The sequence below is a fragment of the Oncorhynchus kisutch genome, linkage group LG26 (genome assembly GCF_002021735.2).
Source record: "Oncorhynchus kisutch isolate 150728-3 linkage group LG26, Okis_V2, whole genome shotgun sequence".
Lineage (NCBI taxonomy): Eukaryota > Metazoa > Chordata > Actinopteri > Salmoniformes > Salmonidae > Oncorhynchus > Oncorhynchus kisutch.
The window spans coordinates 36,048,010-36,065,799 of record NC_034199.2 but is presented as its reverse complement, the minus strand read 5'-3'; the positions used below and the strand labels follow the sequence as shown (position 1 = coordinate 36,065,799).

At 40.7% G+C, this 17,790-nt stretch overlaps 2 protein-coding genes, 1 non-coding gene and 1 pseudogene across 3 annotated transcripts in view; all 4 read left to right on the top strand.

Annotated features, from left to right (window-relative positions):
- The first annotated feature begins 7,350 nt into the window (after positions 1 to 7,350).
- On the top strand, positions 7,351 to 10,840 carry nifk (nucleolar protein interacting with the FHA domain of MKI67). The gene is made up of 6 exons (XM_020461868.2): positions 7,351 to 7,681; positions 8,011 to 8,139; positions 8,979 to 9,087; positions 9,240 to 9,451; positions 9,608 to 9,670; positions 10,081 to 10,840. The coding sequence occupies exons 1-6, from the start codon at positions 7,562 to 7,564 to the stop codon at positions 10,336 to 10,338; spliced, it is 891 nt and encodes a 296-aa protein (XP_020317457.1). The 5' UTR covers positions 7,351 to 7,561; the 3' UTR covers positions 10,339 to 10,840.
- On the top strand, positions 8,284 to 8,403 carry LOC116357759 (uncharacterized; annotated as a pseudogene).
- LOC116357760 (small nucleolar RNA ACA64) lies at positions 9,763 to 9,888 on the top strand. The gene has a single exon (XR_004205702.1). It is a non-coding gene; the product is annotated as a small nucleolar RNA ACA64 (small nucleolar RNA).
- A 416-nt stretch (positions 10,841 to 11,256) lies between the features above and the next one.
- LOC109870717 (CLIP-associating protein 1-like) overlaps positions 11,257 to 17,790 on the top strand; it is a 121,605-nt gene continuing 115,071 nt past the window's right edge. Inside the window, exons 1-2 of the mRNA XM_031805554.1 lie at positions 11,257 to 11,599; positions 14,012 to 14,719. Of these exons, the coding sequence (XP_031661414.1) occupies positions 14,525 to 14,719 (195 nt within the window). The 5' untranslated portion in view covers positions 11,257 to 11,599; positions 14,012 to 14,524. The remainder of the gene's footprint in view (positions 11,600 to 14,011; positions 14,720 to 17,790) is intronic.

Sequence of the window (17,790 nt, the reverse complement as noted above, 5' to 3'; positions counted from 1 at the left end):
TGAATCATGTGGATTTCCATAAGGTTTGATGCACTTTACACACATTATGGTTAGATAACCGTAAACATGTGTTTGTGGTGGGGAGGCAGCTAAGAAATACATACTTTCTTGATGAATCCCTCTTATCCAGTTATACTGTTCAGATGCCAAATTTCTGAAAATGTTGTTTTCATTCTGTAAGAAAGACCAACAGTGTACTGTTGTCATCTGAAAAGTTTATCCACACCATAGCCCAACTCCAGCCACCCATACCACCCTTAACATCTCCAGAAACTCAAAAGCCACAGCAAAGTGGTGGTTCTCCAAGGGGGAGATTGTAGTGCAGGGCCACTTCAGTATGAACATTTCTCTGAAAGATAGGGCTGATGTGAGCTATCCGTTGACTCGGATGCACACGCACTCACACATACACACAGTGTGCACTACTGTATCTGTGGTGGTCAGATATAGTAGATGGGTCACCTGGTAGGCCTTGTTGTATCCCGTGTGATCAAGGTCGTGACAGAGGTCAGAGGTCAGTATGGTGAGCAGGTCAATGGCAGGTCAATCTTACTTTTCAGGTCACACATTTGGTCAGCCAGATCAGCCCACACATCTACCAGAGAATAAAGAATCATCTTAAGAGAAGTCGAGAGAATACAGCTCAATGATGGATACTTGCTATAACATTCATCCACATGAATTATACTAATAGAAAACATTTACATTTGTTTTGGTTTATTGCTAAAGGACTTCTATGGTTGTGTGGTGTCACAGTGCTGTGTTATTACATGTTTAGTACAACTTAAATGTATATCTACCGGTACCGCCCTGTATATAGTCTTGCTATTGTATTTTACTGCCGCTCTTTAATTACTTGTTACTTTTATTTCTTATTCCTTCATTTTTTTTTTTTACTGCGTTGGTTAGGTGCTCGCAAGTAAACATTTCACGGTAAGGTAGCTGTTGTACCTGTTGTATTCGGCGCATGTGACTAATAACATTTGATATTGAAATTGTACAGGCCAAGTAAAAAGAAAATCTACATCATGTTATCACTGGTTGGTCTTCAATAAATCAATGTCTTAGCTGGCAAACCACTGAATGATTCTATTGAATATTTCTTCAATTGAGGGACGTGGATGTCCTTCACCAATTAGCAGTGGTGTAAAGTACCCTGACACCCAAAAGCACTCGTTACATTTTGAATGCTTAGCAGGACATTTTTTTCTCCAAATTACACACTTATCAAGAGAACATCCCTGGTCATCCCAACTGCCTTTGATCTGGCGGACTCACTAAACACATGCTTCGTTTGTTTATTATGTCATCAGTCTGCATTGATACCTAAGTATATTTAAAACCAAATACTTTTACTCAAGTACTATTTTACTGGGTGACTTTTACTTGAGTCATTTTCTATTTATGGTATCTTTATTTGTACTTAAATATGACTATTGGGTACTTTTCCCACTGCTACAACCCACTTCTCTGCAACTTCTACCGTGTAAGAAAGTCCATTGGTACATTTTTCTAAGTAAAGTGGAAAAAGACTAATTACATTTGACATTTTAGTCATTTAGCAGACGCTCTTATCCAGAACGACTTACTGTCACGTTTCTTCAAAATCGACCCCAGAAGCAGACCAGGACAAGGAGAGTAGGAAGAACGTGAGTATTTATTTACAAGTGAATGTGAATGGGTAGATATATCCAGGTGGCGTAGCGGTTAGCGGTGGTGAGTTGATGGGAGTAAATAGGTGGATCCAATGGGGAAGCGGAATCCTCCGACGACCAGGCGGGAATGGGGTGAATGATCCGGGTGAGTAACTGAAGACAGAACAAACGGAGGTAAGTTTAAGGCAAGCAAGACGTACAAAACAAATTCTATCCAACTTGAGGCTGATACTATGGCACAACATACTGTTCATGGCTAACGATCCGGCAGGGAATGGTTGTCAGGTCCGGGCTTATGAAGAGGAGAGATGATCAGGACCAGGTGTGCAGATAGCTGATGGGATACAGGTGCGGGTAATCAGAACTCCCAACTGGCTACATTACCCGGCAACCAGACAGGGTGCGTTCCAGGACAGAACACTGGCAAAAAACAGACTCAGGAAACGGAATTCATTACACTTACAGGAGCAATTGGGGTTTTGTGCCTTGCTCAAGGGCACATTGAATAGATGGGGAACTGACCAATTGTCAAAAGTTTGGGTGTTGAGGTACTGTCTCACTTCCTCTGATACCTTGAGGGAACTGTGGGGAACATAAAATGACTATTCTGTTATTTTCCTATGAATTTTTTTTTATCTCAGTTGCAACGCTACTATTCAAGCAATGTAGTCTGGATAAAATTTTTTTTTTTAAATCAAATCAATTTTATTTGTCACATACACATGGTTAGCAGATGTTAATGCGAGTGTAGCGAAATGCTTGTGCTTCTAGTTCCGACAATGCAGTAATAACGAACAAGTAATCTAACTAACAATTCCAAAAATACACCGTGTAAGGGGATAAAGAATATGTACATAAGGATATATGAATGAGTGATGGTACAGAGCAGCATAGGCAAGACACAGTAGAGGATATCGAGTACAGTATATACATATGAGATGAGTATGTAAACCAAGTGGCATAGTTAAAGTGGCTAGTGATACATGTATTACATAAGGATGCAGTCGATGATATAGAGTACAGTATCTACGTATGCATATGAGATGAATAATGTAGGGTAAGTAACATTATATAAGGTAGCATTGTTTAAAGTGGCTAGTGATATATTTACATCATTTCCCATCAATTCCCATGATTAAAGTGGCTGGAGTAGAGATAAGAGTGACATGAGCCTAAGATTCTATTCATTTGATATCACACTGTCTCTATTGACAGAGAGTGTAAAAAGTAAACCTGCCTCATCTGCAGGAACTTTTCCTGTACATGTTCACACTCCTCTCTGGTCTTGCACAGGGTTATCACAGGGTTATCTTGTGGTTGAAAGGAGAGGACTTGTGTGTTCTTCAGACAGCTCTTTGAACAGTCCAAGCCAGCTGAGAGGTTCAACACTTTGTAGGGAGACGGATACAGTCGGCTAGTTGGAGAACACAGTGAATTTACATACTGGGAAATGAATGAGCCTTTTCATATCATTAATCAAATTGAAGCTGTGCAGCATCAAAAACACAACCTACCTCAAGTTTCTCCCGTAATGACTTCTTTCTCTTTATCTCATACATTGTTGCTGGAGTCTCACCAGCCTCAATCAGGATCTTGTTCTCCAAGCCCCGCAGTCTGGGGTACAGAACATATGGCCCTAATGACTTACAAAACTTCCTCACATGGGCAGACAGTTTCAGAACTGGCCCCAACCTTGTGAATGGTTGATTCTATATGTTTGCTATATTCTTTATTCTATATTACAGTACCAGTCAAACATTTGGACACACCTACTAATTTAAGGGTAGTTCTTTATTTTTACTTGTTTTCTACATTTTAGAATAATAGTGAAGACATCAAAACTATGAAATAACACATGGAATCATGTAGTAACTAAAAAAGTGTTAAATCAAAATATATTTTATATTCGAGATTCTTCAACGTAGCCACCGTTTGCCTTGATGACAGCTTTGCACACTCTTGACATTCTCTCAACCAGCTTCACCTGGAATGCTTTTCCAATGGTCTTGAAGAAATTCCCACATATGCTGAGCACTTGTTAGCTGCTTTTCCTTCACTCTTCACTAAAAATAAAGAAAAACCCTTAAATGTGTAGATGTGTCCAAACTTTTGACTGATACTGTATATGTTCTTTACCTTTTCTCCATGGAGGAGAGGTCAAATCATAGTGCCACAGCAAGCTCCACACCTGTACACAATTGATTAAAATACCAAAGTCAATATATACAGTACAGGCCCTTATGAAACAAACAACAGTTACTGTCAACCAAATCGCTCTGGTGCCATAGCACAGAATACCTAACATCTCACTGTTGCAGTCAGCAGCCACCACCTCTAGCTTATAGCAGGAGGTAGGACTGGTGGGCTCCAGGCACGGGGAGATGTTGATGACGTTGCCCTAAGGGTTGTACAGCTTCAGAATGTCATGGGGTCTCGCCTCAGCTGCCGAACGGAACAGATCTGGAAAGTAAGAAACTTCAATCAATACTAGTTTGTCTGAGTTGGGTTTTGCAATCAAACACACAATCAGACACACACACACACACACACCGCCCAGAGCTCTCTTCACAGCAGGTGAACAAAACACCACAAGCCTTTGATGTGCTCAGCATCTAGGCCAAGCTTTTGGCAATGATTTTCCTACACACATAAGAGTAAATATTCTTGCCAGGGTGTCACGACCTGGCCATTGAGAGGCTTTTATTCTCTATTTTGGTTAGACCATGGTGTGACAAGGGTGGGCATTCTATGTTATTTTTTCTATGTCATTTGTTTTGGCCGGGTATGGTTCTCAATCAGGGACAGCTGTCTGTTGTTGTCTCTGATTGAGAACCATACTTAGGTAGCTCTTGCCCACATGGGTTTTGTGGGTAGTTGTTTTCTGTTTTGTGTATTGCACCTTGCAGAACTTTTTTTTTTTGTTCAAATGTTTTGTATTTATTAAACATATGATGAATACTTACTGCACCTTGGTCCTCTTCTCCTTCTCCCGATGACATTCATTACACAGGGGCAGTTCTGTAAAGGGGTTATCTAAAGCTATCACTCACACTGTTTAAATAGATGGCGAAAACATATTCCCAAGGAAGAACAGGGAGAAGAAAATAAGAGGGGAAAATTAGAACGGGGAAAAAATCCTATGTTGTTTGTGAGCTCCAAAGAGATTTGTCAGCACTCAAATCTAGCCAGTAGGCAGAAGCTTTGAAAGAAAATGAATGATCATTACATTAGAATCTATTAGATGCATTTCATTATATTTTATCATTCAATTACAGCCCTTCATGCCTGCACTCTTTAAAAAAAAAGTGTTATTCAGAACCTTAAAGGGTTCTTCGGCTCCCATTGGAGAAACCTTTGAAGAACCCTTGTTGGTGGCAGGTAGAACCCTTTTGGTTCCAGAAAAGGTTCTCCTATGGGGACAACCAAAGAAACCTTTTGGAACCCTTTTTTCTAAGAGTGTGCCATTGGTACTGTTTGGAAAATAATATTGTTAATATGTTATGTATTCATTTATTCGAAGGGACTTTCAGTAAATCCCCTTCCCTCATTTAGGAAAAGGCTATATGGACACTCCTGACATGCAAACCGATATCTAATTTCAGAAAAGTTTAGATTTAGGGTCAGGGTTAACAGTTTGGTTACGGTTAGGGCTTAGGTAAGTGTCAGTTTTAGATTTTGGTTTGTTTTTTTGCAGGTCAGCAGTGTCCTTATGAGCTCTTCCACCTCAGAGAAACAATGGTGAGAGACCTCCCCTCTTAACTGTGATGTATTGTAGCTCTCGCCATAACCCTCACATTGATACATCACATCTCTAGACTCCGTTCTAAAGATGCCATATGCACACCATATGTTAGCTTTGACAAAAATGCCATAAGTGCAGAGTGTTGATTTTAGCTGCGCCTGCGTCTCACTGTCTGTAGGTTCTAACCTGTTAGTGCATGCTTGACGCTTCATCTTTCTCTCTCTCGATACAGACTTTCTGCTTATTTTTCAATGGATCTCTAGTTGAGGACAGGGATTGAATGTGTTTGCCTCTCCTGATGGACTGCAGTTACGTAACTCTTTTAGGTCTCATAGGCTGCGATTACACAGGCATCCGAATTCTGATACTTTGCCCAATCATTGGTCAGAATTGGGCTTCCTGTGTAAACACAGACACAGTGCTTTAATTGAGTTCTGATCCACCGTTTGCTCTGGTAGAGAAGCAATGGAAGATCTCTGTGCTTTTAAACTTTCTCTCTCTGTACTTTTTTATTTTTGCGATTTTGCGATGTTTCTCATATCAGAGTTATTGTAATACTTGGTGTAAATTGCAATCTACATCGTCTATAGTTTTAAGCAGGCTGTAAAGGTAATGCATTTTGATGTTGCATTTAAGAAAACACACTGGATATGATCAACAACTAAATTATGTTCCAAACAACAAAATATGACTTATACTACATTTCAAAGATAATTAAATAATTAGGTGATATTATTTGAATTGCCTACCTTTGACATCCTGGGTAGGTCAATCCACTGGAAACTCTGCCTGCTCTAGGAAACTCTGCCTGCTCTAGGAAACTCTGCCTGCTCTAGGAAACTCTGCCTGCTCTAGGAAACTCTGCCAGCTTCCTTCCTATTTTCTTATGACAATAGCTGTTATCCAGTGGTGGAAAAAGTCATACTTGAGTTAAAGTAAAGATACCTTTATAGAAAATGACTACTTGAGTAAAAGTCTAGAAGTATTTGGTTTAAAATATACTTAAATATCAAAAGTAAAAGTATAAATAATTTCAAATTCATTATATTAAGCATACCAGATGGCACCATTTTCTTGTTTTTTTAATTTACAGAAAGCCAGGGGCACACTCCAACACTCAGACATAATTTACAAACAAAGCATTTCGGTTTAGTGAGTCCGCCAGATCAGAGGCAGTAGGCATGACCAGGGATGTTCGGTTGACAAGTGCTTGAATTAGACTATTTTCGTGTCCTGCTAAGCATTCAAAATGTAAGTAGTATTTTTGGTTGTCAAGGAAAATGTATGGAGTAAAAAGTACAATATTTTCTTTAGGTAATGTAGTGAAGTGGACTGGAACGAATTGCAAAAATCGATGAAGTTGGAGACTTTTATCTCCCTCACCAACTTCAAACATCTGCTATCTGAGCAGCTAACGATCGCTGCAGCTGAACATAGTCTATCGATAAATAGCCCACCCAATTTTACCTACCTCATCCCCATACTGTTTATATTTATTTACTTTTCTGCTCTTTTGCACACCAGTATCTCTACCTGTACATGACCATCTGATCATTTATCACTCCAGTGTTAATCTGCAAAATTGTAATTATTCACCTACCTCCTCATGCCTTTTTGCACACAATGAATATAGACTCTCTTTTTTTTCTACTGTGTTATTGACTTGTTAATTGTTTACTCCATGTGTAACTCTGTGTTGTCTGTTCACACTGCTATGCTTTATCTTGGCCAGGTCGCAGTTGTAAATGAGAACTTGTTCTCAACTAGCCTACCTGGTTAAATAAAGGTGAAAAAAAAGAAAAAAAAGTAAAAGTTGTCAAAAATATCAATAGTAAAGTAAAGTACAGATATCCAAAAAAACTACTTAAATAGTACTTTAAAGTATTTCTACTTAAGTACTTTACACCACTGCTCTTATCATAATAAAATAAGAATACATGTGTTTGTGGTTCCAATCAAGAGATGCCTTGCTATCCCTCCGGCCCATAGGTGACGCTGTTTAGAAATAAGGACAACTGTAGTTGACTCAACTAACTCGTCGTTGAGTGTAGTCACGTGGGTTACTGGGCGGAAGAGAAGAAAACGTGGTCATTTTGCGATCGGAACGTCGTGTGTTCTCTCTCGCGAATAGTTTTACTTCTGTTAAAATAATAAAATAACTGTCATGACAGAAACAAAGGCACCGGCGGCCACTAAGCCGACTAAAGCTTTACTTGCTTTGAACCCTAAAGAGGAGGCTGAATTCAAGAAGAAAGTCCAGGAGGTGAAGAAGCGACCCAACAAGGTTAGTTTTCCCAAACGCATGCGACTCTGCCAGTGGCCTGAAAGCTAACTACAATCCACATGTGGAACTTGCAATCTAGCTAGACTGCTACAATTAAATAAAAATCCTCGTTTATTTAAAAAAAAGTGACTTGTTAGTTCATCCAACCATTTGATTTCTTAGATTGTTTCATCAAGCGATGTGCTGCTAGTCACTAACTTGCTAACTATTTTTTATTTATTAACTTGCTAGCTAACGAGCTAACGTTAGCTATCAAACTCGGACAGAGTATTGATGTTCTTAGTCAATTTTGGATTATGCTTTGACACATTTTATTCATTTTTCTACAGGGACACCAAATAAGTCCAGGAGTGATTTATGTTGGTCACCTTCCCACTGGCTTGTTTGAACCTCAGCTCAAATCCTACTTTGAACAGTTTGGAAAAGTCGTCAGGTTACGACTGGCCAGGAGTAAAAAGGTATCGTCGATCTTTGATCAGTGATCTTATGAATAAGATGGTGGATATTTCCAGCCCACTTACTTGTCAAGGCAAACATGTAATTTCTATTTTGACAAACATACTTTCACATGCGTATCACTTGATTCATCACAGGTTTATGGCACCGTCTGAAAATTACCTCAGGTGTACCAGTTGCTTGGGGTGAGATAACAGTGCCTACAGTATTGTGGTACGTTAAGCTTATTGCCTGCTCTGTATGATTAAACCCATGTGCCCACAATGACTTACTGTACAGCCACTCATGCATAGCTATATATCATTAATGGCAAGTGAACATGGATATAATTAGTGTTTTATGGTAAAACCTAAATAATACATGATATGATAGCCATCAGGTTGAGGGTAACCCGTTCATAGACTAACTACCTTTAGCGCCTACTGAGGATAGTATTTTATGGCCAGAGAGCCCTGATGCACGTTCTAAACTTTAAGACGCATTTGTTGTGGTAATGTTTTTAGAAACATAAAGAACACCTTTCATATCACCCAGAAATAATTGTCTAAAAACAGCAGGTTAACTTACTACACCTATAGGTTAAGGGTTAGTTTTTCCACACAACCATGTCTCTAGCATGTGCTGAACTCCTGTGCATGATGTGTAGTTTGTCAACTGGAGGCGCACACAGCATATGGCTCTAGCACTCTAAAACTGCTACAGTAAGCATATCTTTTTTTAATATTAAACTTTCTTTCTCGCTGATATGAAAGATGAGGGTCACATGTTTCGAAAACCGCAAATGTAACAGTATAGACTTTATGTCCGTCCCCTCGCAAACATTTGACCTTTCTCCTCTCAGACAGGTGGGAGCAAAGGTTATGCATTTGTGGAGTTCGACTGCGATGATGTTGCCAAGATCGTGGCTGAGACCATGAACAACTACCTGATGGGCGAGAGATTGATCAAATGTAAGTTTTGAAGAAATAAGCTGCTCCTAATTTAAACTCAGTCATACGTTCAGGTCTAACGTTTGCCCCTTGCTCTTGATGTCTTGTAGTGTGTGTCTTTTGTGGGAGGAGAGAAGACAGATGCACTAATAAAGTTGTATTCTGTTCCACAGGTCACCTGGTCCCTGCTGAGAAGGTGCATGAGAAGCTGTTTGTGGGATCACAGAGAGAGTTTAAGAAGCCCAGGCAGCCTGCTGTGTCTCGCTATAACAAGAGACACACACCAGAGGAGGTCACAGAGATGACTGGAAGGCTACTGCGTAAAGAGTCCAAGCTCCGCAAGAGGCTGGCAGAGAAGGGAATTGACTATGACTTCCCAGGATTTGTAAGTTTTGCATTTGACTCAACAGTTCAATAGATGTTTCTTTGTGTGAAATTAAAGTTAAAAGTCTATACGTTCACATTTTAAAAACATTTTGAATGTATTGAATTTGAACCTGCATTATTGACTTATATCCTAATCTATTGTAAACCCTTGAAGGCTTCCCAAGTGCCACAGAAGAAAAAGTTAGATGACACTGTGAATGCGTCCACATGTAGTGAGGTAAGGACAATTAATCAGAAAAGAACACGTTTTAGAATGACTACTTTGAACTACAGAAGGCTTTTTTGTTGTATATAGCTATGCTTTTTGGCACATTCTGAAACTTACCTCAGGTGTACCAGTTGTCTGGGGTGAGAACTGTGCCAACAGTATTGTGGTACGTTAAGCTTATTGCCTGCTCTGTATAGCAAGGTGATTAAACCCATGTGCCCACAATCACATCACGATATCTAACAAGTAAATGATTCTCGCACTCAGTAAGAATAATACCCACTCATTGACTTGTTATTATGCACGGTGAACATGTTCCCACCCATAGAGATACATCAATAGAGGCTGACCTCATAGAGACCCATAGCTCTGAAATTACCTGGGTATAACATCCTCTGTGTTGATTTGTTTCCCCTCAGGATGTCACCCCAGTGTGCACCCCCTCTGTCCTGGAGAGGAGGAGGTCCATGAAGATCAATGAAGATGACAGCGACGGTGAAATCATCATCAAGAATACACCAGCCCCCAAAAAGTCCAGAGGCAAAAGTGAAAGAGCAGAGTCAGATGACGAGTGCTCCTCAGAGGAGGAGACTGAAGAGTCCTCCTTCCTAGAAGGGGGAGAAGAGCCTTCGGAGGGTGATGTGGAGCCCATTGTCAAGGAAGGAGGCGCTGATTGAACGAACGCCAACACCGACGTTGAAGGACAATAACTTGTTATAATTGCCTTGCATGTAAAGCAGAGACATTTGTACATGGTGGTTGGTTGGTCCTCTATATATTTTCCCCGAGGAGAATGGCTAAAGAGCCAATGACTGTTGGCAGTTGAGGGTTAACCTACGAACCTGTATAGCGCCCCCTAAAGCCCCACAGCTATACCATAAGGTGGAATGACAAAGCAGAAAATGTAATTTTCTTTGGTGGCTCGTAAATGAGGCACACCTATTTGTAAATTTAACAAACTATGAGAAAACAACCATTCTCAGTAGTTGGGTGGGGTTGCATTTGACTGGAGCCATACAGACTAAAAATATTGAGTTATCATTGTTTTTTGTCGGTATTAGCGACATGGACTCATGCGGATATTATCCACCTGCAGTAATTTTTGATTACGTTTATTTGTCAATGTGCTTTGGTATTTTGGGTTGTCAAAATAAATGGTCATCTGTAATACATATAAAAGCTTGACTTTGGGTTTGGTATCACATAATGCCATGACAGACGTCTATTCTATGTGAAAAAATCTGTTTATACCAGAAGATGTCGCTGAAGACTAGTGGCTTACGCCTCGGTCACACCGACAGGGTTTTTCATTGTGGTATAGCAGACAGGGTTTTTCATTGTAGTACAGCAGAAGTGCAGTAATTTCCAATGGAAAGCAGCGTCTGTGGTGCAGAGGCAGTTGCTGTGCGTTCTGTGGTGAATATGTTGGATTTATCTGACGTATGCATCAATCTACGCGTAGACGGCTTGACAAAAATTGTAGCAGAAGGTGACTGTTGAACTTTTGTTGCACACATCCAGATGTTGCACACTATTTTGCGCAGACACTATTGGTGTGATCAAGGCGTTACTAGCTTGACAGGTTCAGAGCAACAGGACATGAGTCGCTTGGGTGGCTCTTGCACCATTGCGCCTCCCTTCACATAAACTACTGAGTTGCTGTAGCGCTCTTCACATTTAGAAACGCTGCATTCACACAACTATTAGCCACATCAAGGTCGATTTAATCCGCTGAAGGAAATATATTTAGGAGAGAAGTAGTGAACAGAAATGTGTATTCGCTAATTTCCAAGCGCATCCCCACGTCAATACCATTCTTGTCCAGCAAACGGTATTCCGGGTGGCGACTGAGGTGCCTCGATGCTGCTCAATAGTCATAACCCGACAATATTTTAAAAGACTTCAGAAATTTGCATTGATCTTTCTGAGTATGGCATGGTAAGTAATAAGACAAACCGTTTCAAATGTATGCATGCTTTCATTCAGAATAGATTATCACGTTGTGTGAAGTAACGTTAGCTAACAGTAAGCTAGCTATGTGTGGTGTTACATTTAACGTTAGCTAATCAATGAAAAAGGGCTAGCGCTAGTTCAAATAACATAGGGTATCTACTGTAACGCTTGACTCCGGTCCGTAGTTGCTACAATCGTTGTCAAAATATTCGGTTGTTTTTGAACGTGTTTCCATTTAACTGTCAGTCTCTTATAGGAATTAGTGGTATATTTTAACCAGACAGCGCTTGACTAAGCAATAACTGGCAAGCACATACGACTGCTGCTGTTGGCTAGCTGTCAGCCACAAGCAGATACAAAAGCTAGCTAACGTTTAGATACAGTAGAAAACTGTACAAGGCTACTTGTGCAATAATTCAAGCACACGGATGCTTGTCATAATTGTGTCTGTTTATTTATTGTAGGCAGGTGTTTTCAGTGTAAATACCAAAATAATGGTGCGTGACAAGTCTTGCTTGTGTTGTATGACTTCTTAGGTTGTGGGTCTGACAGTCTTTGTTTAAGTAATCCTCTGTGAGTGTGCTCTGTCTATTCATGCAATCAGACAGTCCCCACAAACTGAGAACCATGATAATACGGTCTTGGAACCATATAGCATGGTCCCAAGACTCCCATTGCATGATAACGACCATTGGAGTTAGCAAAACCACAGAGACTTTGGACCCGGGTATATCACCCATACATTTAACAGATATTTCATATAAAATTGCCCACTTCATGGTTCTTAGTTTGTGGGTAATGTCAGACTTTCTGACAGTGCAAATCTTTGTCCCTTTAGCAGTTTGGCATGTCTGACCGAACTCTGACTACAGTTGTATTGCCCAGACACAGACAAATTCGACATACTTCTTAGGAGAATTATGCATTTCTTGCTGGCAGGTCACATCATACACAAACAAAGCCGATTTGATATGACGTGTCAACATTGCAGTAGGGCATTTCCACGTAAAGGACCCATGAGAAGCAACATCTGAAGTTCATAGGAGCATGTCAAATTAGTATTTCATTTTTTATTTTATTTTTTAAATAAAGGTGTATATATACATTTTCCATCCTAAAAATTTGGAATAAACAAAGGCTTTAATTTCTAGTCATATACGTAAAGCTTAATCAAGAGCAGTGATACTATCAACAGTAGTGTGCGGCTTTCTTATTTTTTCTCATCTTATTGAACTGTTACCATCCACTTGCAAAAAAAGATAGCTCAGATATGCGAGTGCCTTTTTGAATTTTAGTCAAACAGATAGAAAATAGATTTTAGACAACATCTATCAGAAAAAGTCTTAAAAGGTATTAGAAATAAATCACCACACTGTAATGTTGAAGTAAAGACCCTGTCAACTAATATCAACACTTCTCTATAGTAAAAAAATTATAATATTTGCCTTCTGTCAGTTTAAAAATCATTAACTTGTGCATTGAAATTCCGTTCGAAAAAACAAATTGCTAGCAGAATTACTGCAGTTGAATAGGCTACAATGGGATATCATAGTAGTCACAAACCACAGTTGGGTTAACTGCTAGTTTCCTCCCTTCCACTGGCATACTGTTATGTTCAGCACATAACTTTTCTTTCTCTATCTGTCATCTTGTGGTCAAAGCAAGACTGTGAAAACAGTCTGGAAAACCTCTCCCTCTCTCTTTCTCTGCCACTCTCACTCTCTTTCTTCTCTCTCTCCAGTTAATGTGGCCAGGTCGCAATTGTAAATGAGAACTTGTTCTCAACTTGCCTACCTGGTTAAATAAAGGTAAAATAAAATAAAAATAAATAAAATGTCACCTCTCCCAATTCTTAATGACACCTACCACCTACCCTCTTTCCATTTAAGTATCCTCCCCGACTGGGCACCGGACGTCCATGGACGTAGAAAACTGGTTGAAATTTGGTCGGACCGCCTTGGCCAGACCAAATCTGAACCACTCATAGATGTCTATGTTTCACACATTTGTACAGTAGAGAACAGTAAAGAAAAGTACAGCACAGCAGTGTAGCGAACACTATAGTACAGAAATGTACTGTACTGAACATATCTACTTCACTGTGCTGTACTGTGATGTACAAACTTGTGAAACATAGACGTCTATGATTGGTTCAGATTTGGTCTGGTGTGGACCTGGCCTTATTTGGGGGCAGGCTCTTTTGGCATACATTTTAAAATGAAAATCTGAGTCTGTGTCCTTTATTGTGGAATTGCCCAGTAACACACCGGGCTTAGGGGCTCAAGTGAACTCTAGTGACCCAAGTTGCCATGGCGGCAGGTTGTGTAGCATTTACAATTTGAAGACAGGAGGGTGGGATTGTGTTAACAGCCTTCCCTTTTCTATTCTTGAACCCAGGCCTTCCCGGGAACTAGGGACCACTAAGCTATGAAGCTCTTCCCTTCCAGACCTTCCCTGCTCTCCTTCTCCAGTTACTGTCACTTCATGAGCCTTACCCACTGCTGCTCTCACAACCATCATCTCTGCCCAGCCTGGTACTAACAGCGTGGCTCAGACTCACTTCAACACAAAGAAGAAGAAAAAGAGAGCGCGAGAGAAGAGAAGAAAACCCTCCGCAGCTGCCATCCAGACACACATGGTGCATAGCTGCCATTCCCCAGGCTCCCTCCATCCCCGCGGCCTGACCTCTAGCTAGCTCCTCGCACCCATCACACAGCCTAGCCCACGGCCTGCCCAAGGGATATAAATAGGCTACATCAATCCAGTGTGTGGAGCCTGTTCTTGTGTTGCCTTTTTTTCCAGGGCACACACGCCCGGTGGGGGTCACACCCATTTGTTTTCGGCCTTCCCACTGCCTGGATCAGTGAAAGCTAGTGGTGGGACCGAAGAGGGAGAGACGAGGCCGAGACCATGGAGGTCAATATGGAGTACTGTCTGGCCCAGGTGGTGCAGAAAGACCTGGGGAGGAAGGTGCAGGTGGGACAGGAGCTCATAGATTACATCCTGGATAAGGATAGGTCCCAGGATCTGGAACAAGACCAGACAGGTCTGGACAGGATGGTGGACAGCATCGCTACCACCTGGGTCAACTGTTCCAACTTCAAGGTAAGAGGGGTGAATATGCAGTCAGATAGCAGCTAGATAGCTGAGAGGCATAGATATATAAAGGTCTTCATGAGAGTGGTTAGCTACTTGTTCTAATATTTCTTTATTTATCTTTTTTTTGATTTGTGTGTATTGTTTTGTACTGTTGGAGCTAGGAACATAAGCATCTCGTTACACCCGCGATAACATCTGCAAAATATGTGTAAGCGACCAATATTTATTTTATTTTATTTACATGTCATCAGGGGTTAATGCAAAAAAAAAAATCAAATTACTGAAACGTAAAGCTGCAATATATAACTTTTTTGGTGACCCCACAAAATTCAAATAGAAATGTGAGTTATAGAGCTGTCATTCTCATTGAAAGCAAGTCTAAATCGGAAGAGCTGTTCTATGTGCAATATTTCTATGCTTCAGGTTTTTAAGTTGAGTCTTTGCTTCTTTTACTTTCGGTTTTGTACAACAGCTTAAAATACAATCTTTTTGATTATGGAAAATATATTTCACAATGATTTAGATGGTACAATGATTCTCTTCATTATACTTGCTTGTTTTGTCACATAAAGTGAAATTAGGCAAACTTGATTAGAATTTTAGCAACCAGGAAATGGCAGAGCGATTTCTGCATAGTGCATCTTTAAGTCGATCTCAGATCGATTGTCTGCGTGGCCAAGTTAACCTCTGCTTTGATTTAAAAAAAGTTATGACCATGCTTTTGAGGGAAAAAGGATAATTTTGAAATTCCATTTTTCAATTGAAATGTTTCAATCTATATGATGGAAATCCGTCGCAGTGACTGAGAACTTTAACTCTTCCATCATTCTTAAAGGAGATAAAGAGATATGGAGATATATTGAGAGTGGTGAATGGGGATAGTGTTGTCAAGAGATGAAGAATATGAATTGGAAAGCTAGAACAAGGTGGAGAGGAGAGGGGGCTTTACTCTGGGGCCAGACTGTCCAATATCCTTTTGGGGATTTGTCCTCTGGCTATTGTTGTGTTGGTAGACAGAGTAAACTAATGGCATTGATCTTGTGTTGGCAGTCAAACATGTTGGTTTTCAGAGGTCAGAGGAAGTTTTCAATGTCATCCATGTTATTCAGTAGATAAACAACATAATCCTGCTTTTCAGATACGAATACAAAACATTTTTGGCGGGGAATGACACACTTGTTGTCTTTAAGCTCCAGATAGTTGGACTTGTGATGAATATGTATTGTGCTCTGAGAACCATAATGTTAGTGACATTAATGCTGATTTGAGGAAGCATCTTCGATAGGTGCCCTCATTAAAGGGATACTTCAGAATTTTGGCAGTGAACTCATGGGTACCATTTTTTTTTGTCTCTGCATGCAGTTTGAAGGAAGTTGCTAACTAGCATTAGCGCAATTGCTATGTAGTCTTAGCGCAATGACCGGAAGTATATGGTAACTGCTAGCATTCTAGTAGAGGCCATAGACTTCCAGTCATTACGCCAGCGCTAGTTAGCATTGGCTCTCAAAACTACCTCTAACTTCCCTCATACTGGATGCAGAGACATACAAATGGGACCCATGAGTTCATCTGACTCTGGGAAAGTAAATTGCTAAAATTCCAAAGTATCCCTTGAAGTTTAATGACATGAATCGACAAACCTGATTAAAACATTATTGTATTATGTGGCTGAGCTGACCCATAAGATATCCGTTCCAAAGCAGATCTTTACAGGGATACCAGTTCAAATTCTTTCCTCCTTACTAAGCATGTTTTATAGAGCATTAACTGGCCTATGTAATGTGCCTGAGACAAGCAGAAGAACTCCACTGAACAGAATGGCAATGAGTCCTTTCTTCCATCTACAAGGATCACTTTACCTGAATCGCGCTCAATGCTTTCACACTGACCTTACACCTTAACATAAAACTTCATTGTTTTATAAAAAAAAATAGCTAAGATATTCATGTAAAAATTGAAGATTGTTAATCATTTGGAATTATTTTTGGGGCATACAGGCCTATGACTTACAGTATCTAGCCCAATTGTGAGGACATCGGAAGTCCGATACGTCAGTGCTTCTATTCTATCCCATCTTTCTGTGTGGATATTTCCTTGCATTGTTTACGAAGCTGGTGATTTATTGTTGTGATACGCAGCTTATTGTATGCTGGTACCTTTTGAGATATCTCTCTAGACAAAACCACACTTTCACTGGCATACATAGTTTAAAGTGGGTCTCAGACTTTTGTCCGCCCTGTTTTCCCTCCTTGCAGTCCCTGTGTTTAGCTGCCTTTGCCCCGGGGCTCAGGCCCTCTGGGCTGGTAAACTAAGGCTAAGCGCTCCAGGCTCTTCCCTTCGCCTACTGTTTCTGGCACAGCTAGGAAGATGGTCATTAGGGCTGTGGCACATTATCAGTTGGTGGGCTATCTTACACCCAACACATGGAATTTGACTGCGGTCATGACTTGTGACTGCTGGTGTGGCGGTAATACGGTCACCATTACAGCCCTAATTAGGACCTGGGTGCTGTGTTGGTACAGAGAGCTAGAGAGACAGACCGAGAGAGAGAGGCTTTAGGCCTAATTATTTGAGCTGGCCTGATTACTGCTCAGCTGAAGGGGCTCCTTGTGGGTTATGTGATGACAGAGTGAGAGGGGTTCAGGGATGGGGCTCCACAGGGCCGAAGAGGGTTGTCTTCACTTTTTGCTTGCAGCCCAGACTCTCCACAATCTCGTTTGTACCAATAGGCTTCTGACCTGGATCCTTCAGTGATGACACTAGTGCTCCGTTACAGGTCAAAGGGCTATGGTTCCAAAAGTCTTCCTCCTTTTCGCCACATCATTGTTTTTGTCAAATGTAGTATGTTTCTGTGTGCTTCTAAAAGCTTCATGTTGGTCGCTGGTTAAATCAGGGTCAAAGGTCAGATGGAGCAGTTGGACCATTGACAGGAAAATTCTCCTCTGTCTACATTGTCTGGTAGTGTAATGATTCTCTGCTGTGACTCTGAACGGCAGGCCAGGCAGTGCCTAGACCTTGGAGCGGAGCGTGCCTGGACGCAGACTGCGGCTGATGGGCTGAGTAATGTGGAAAGTATT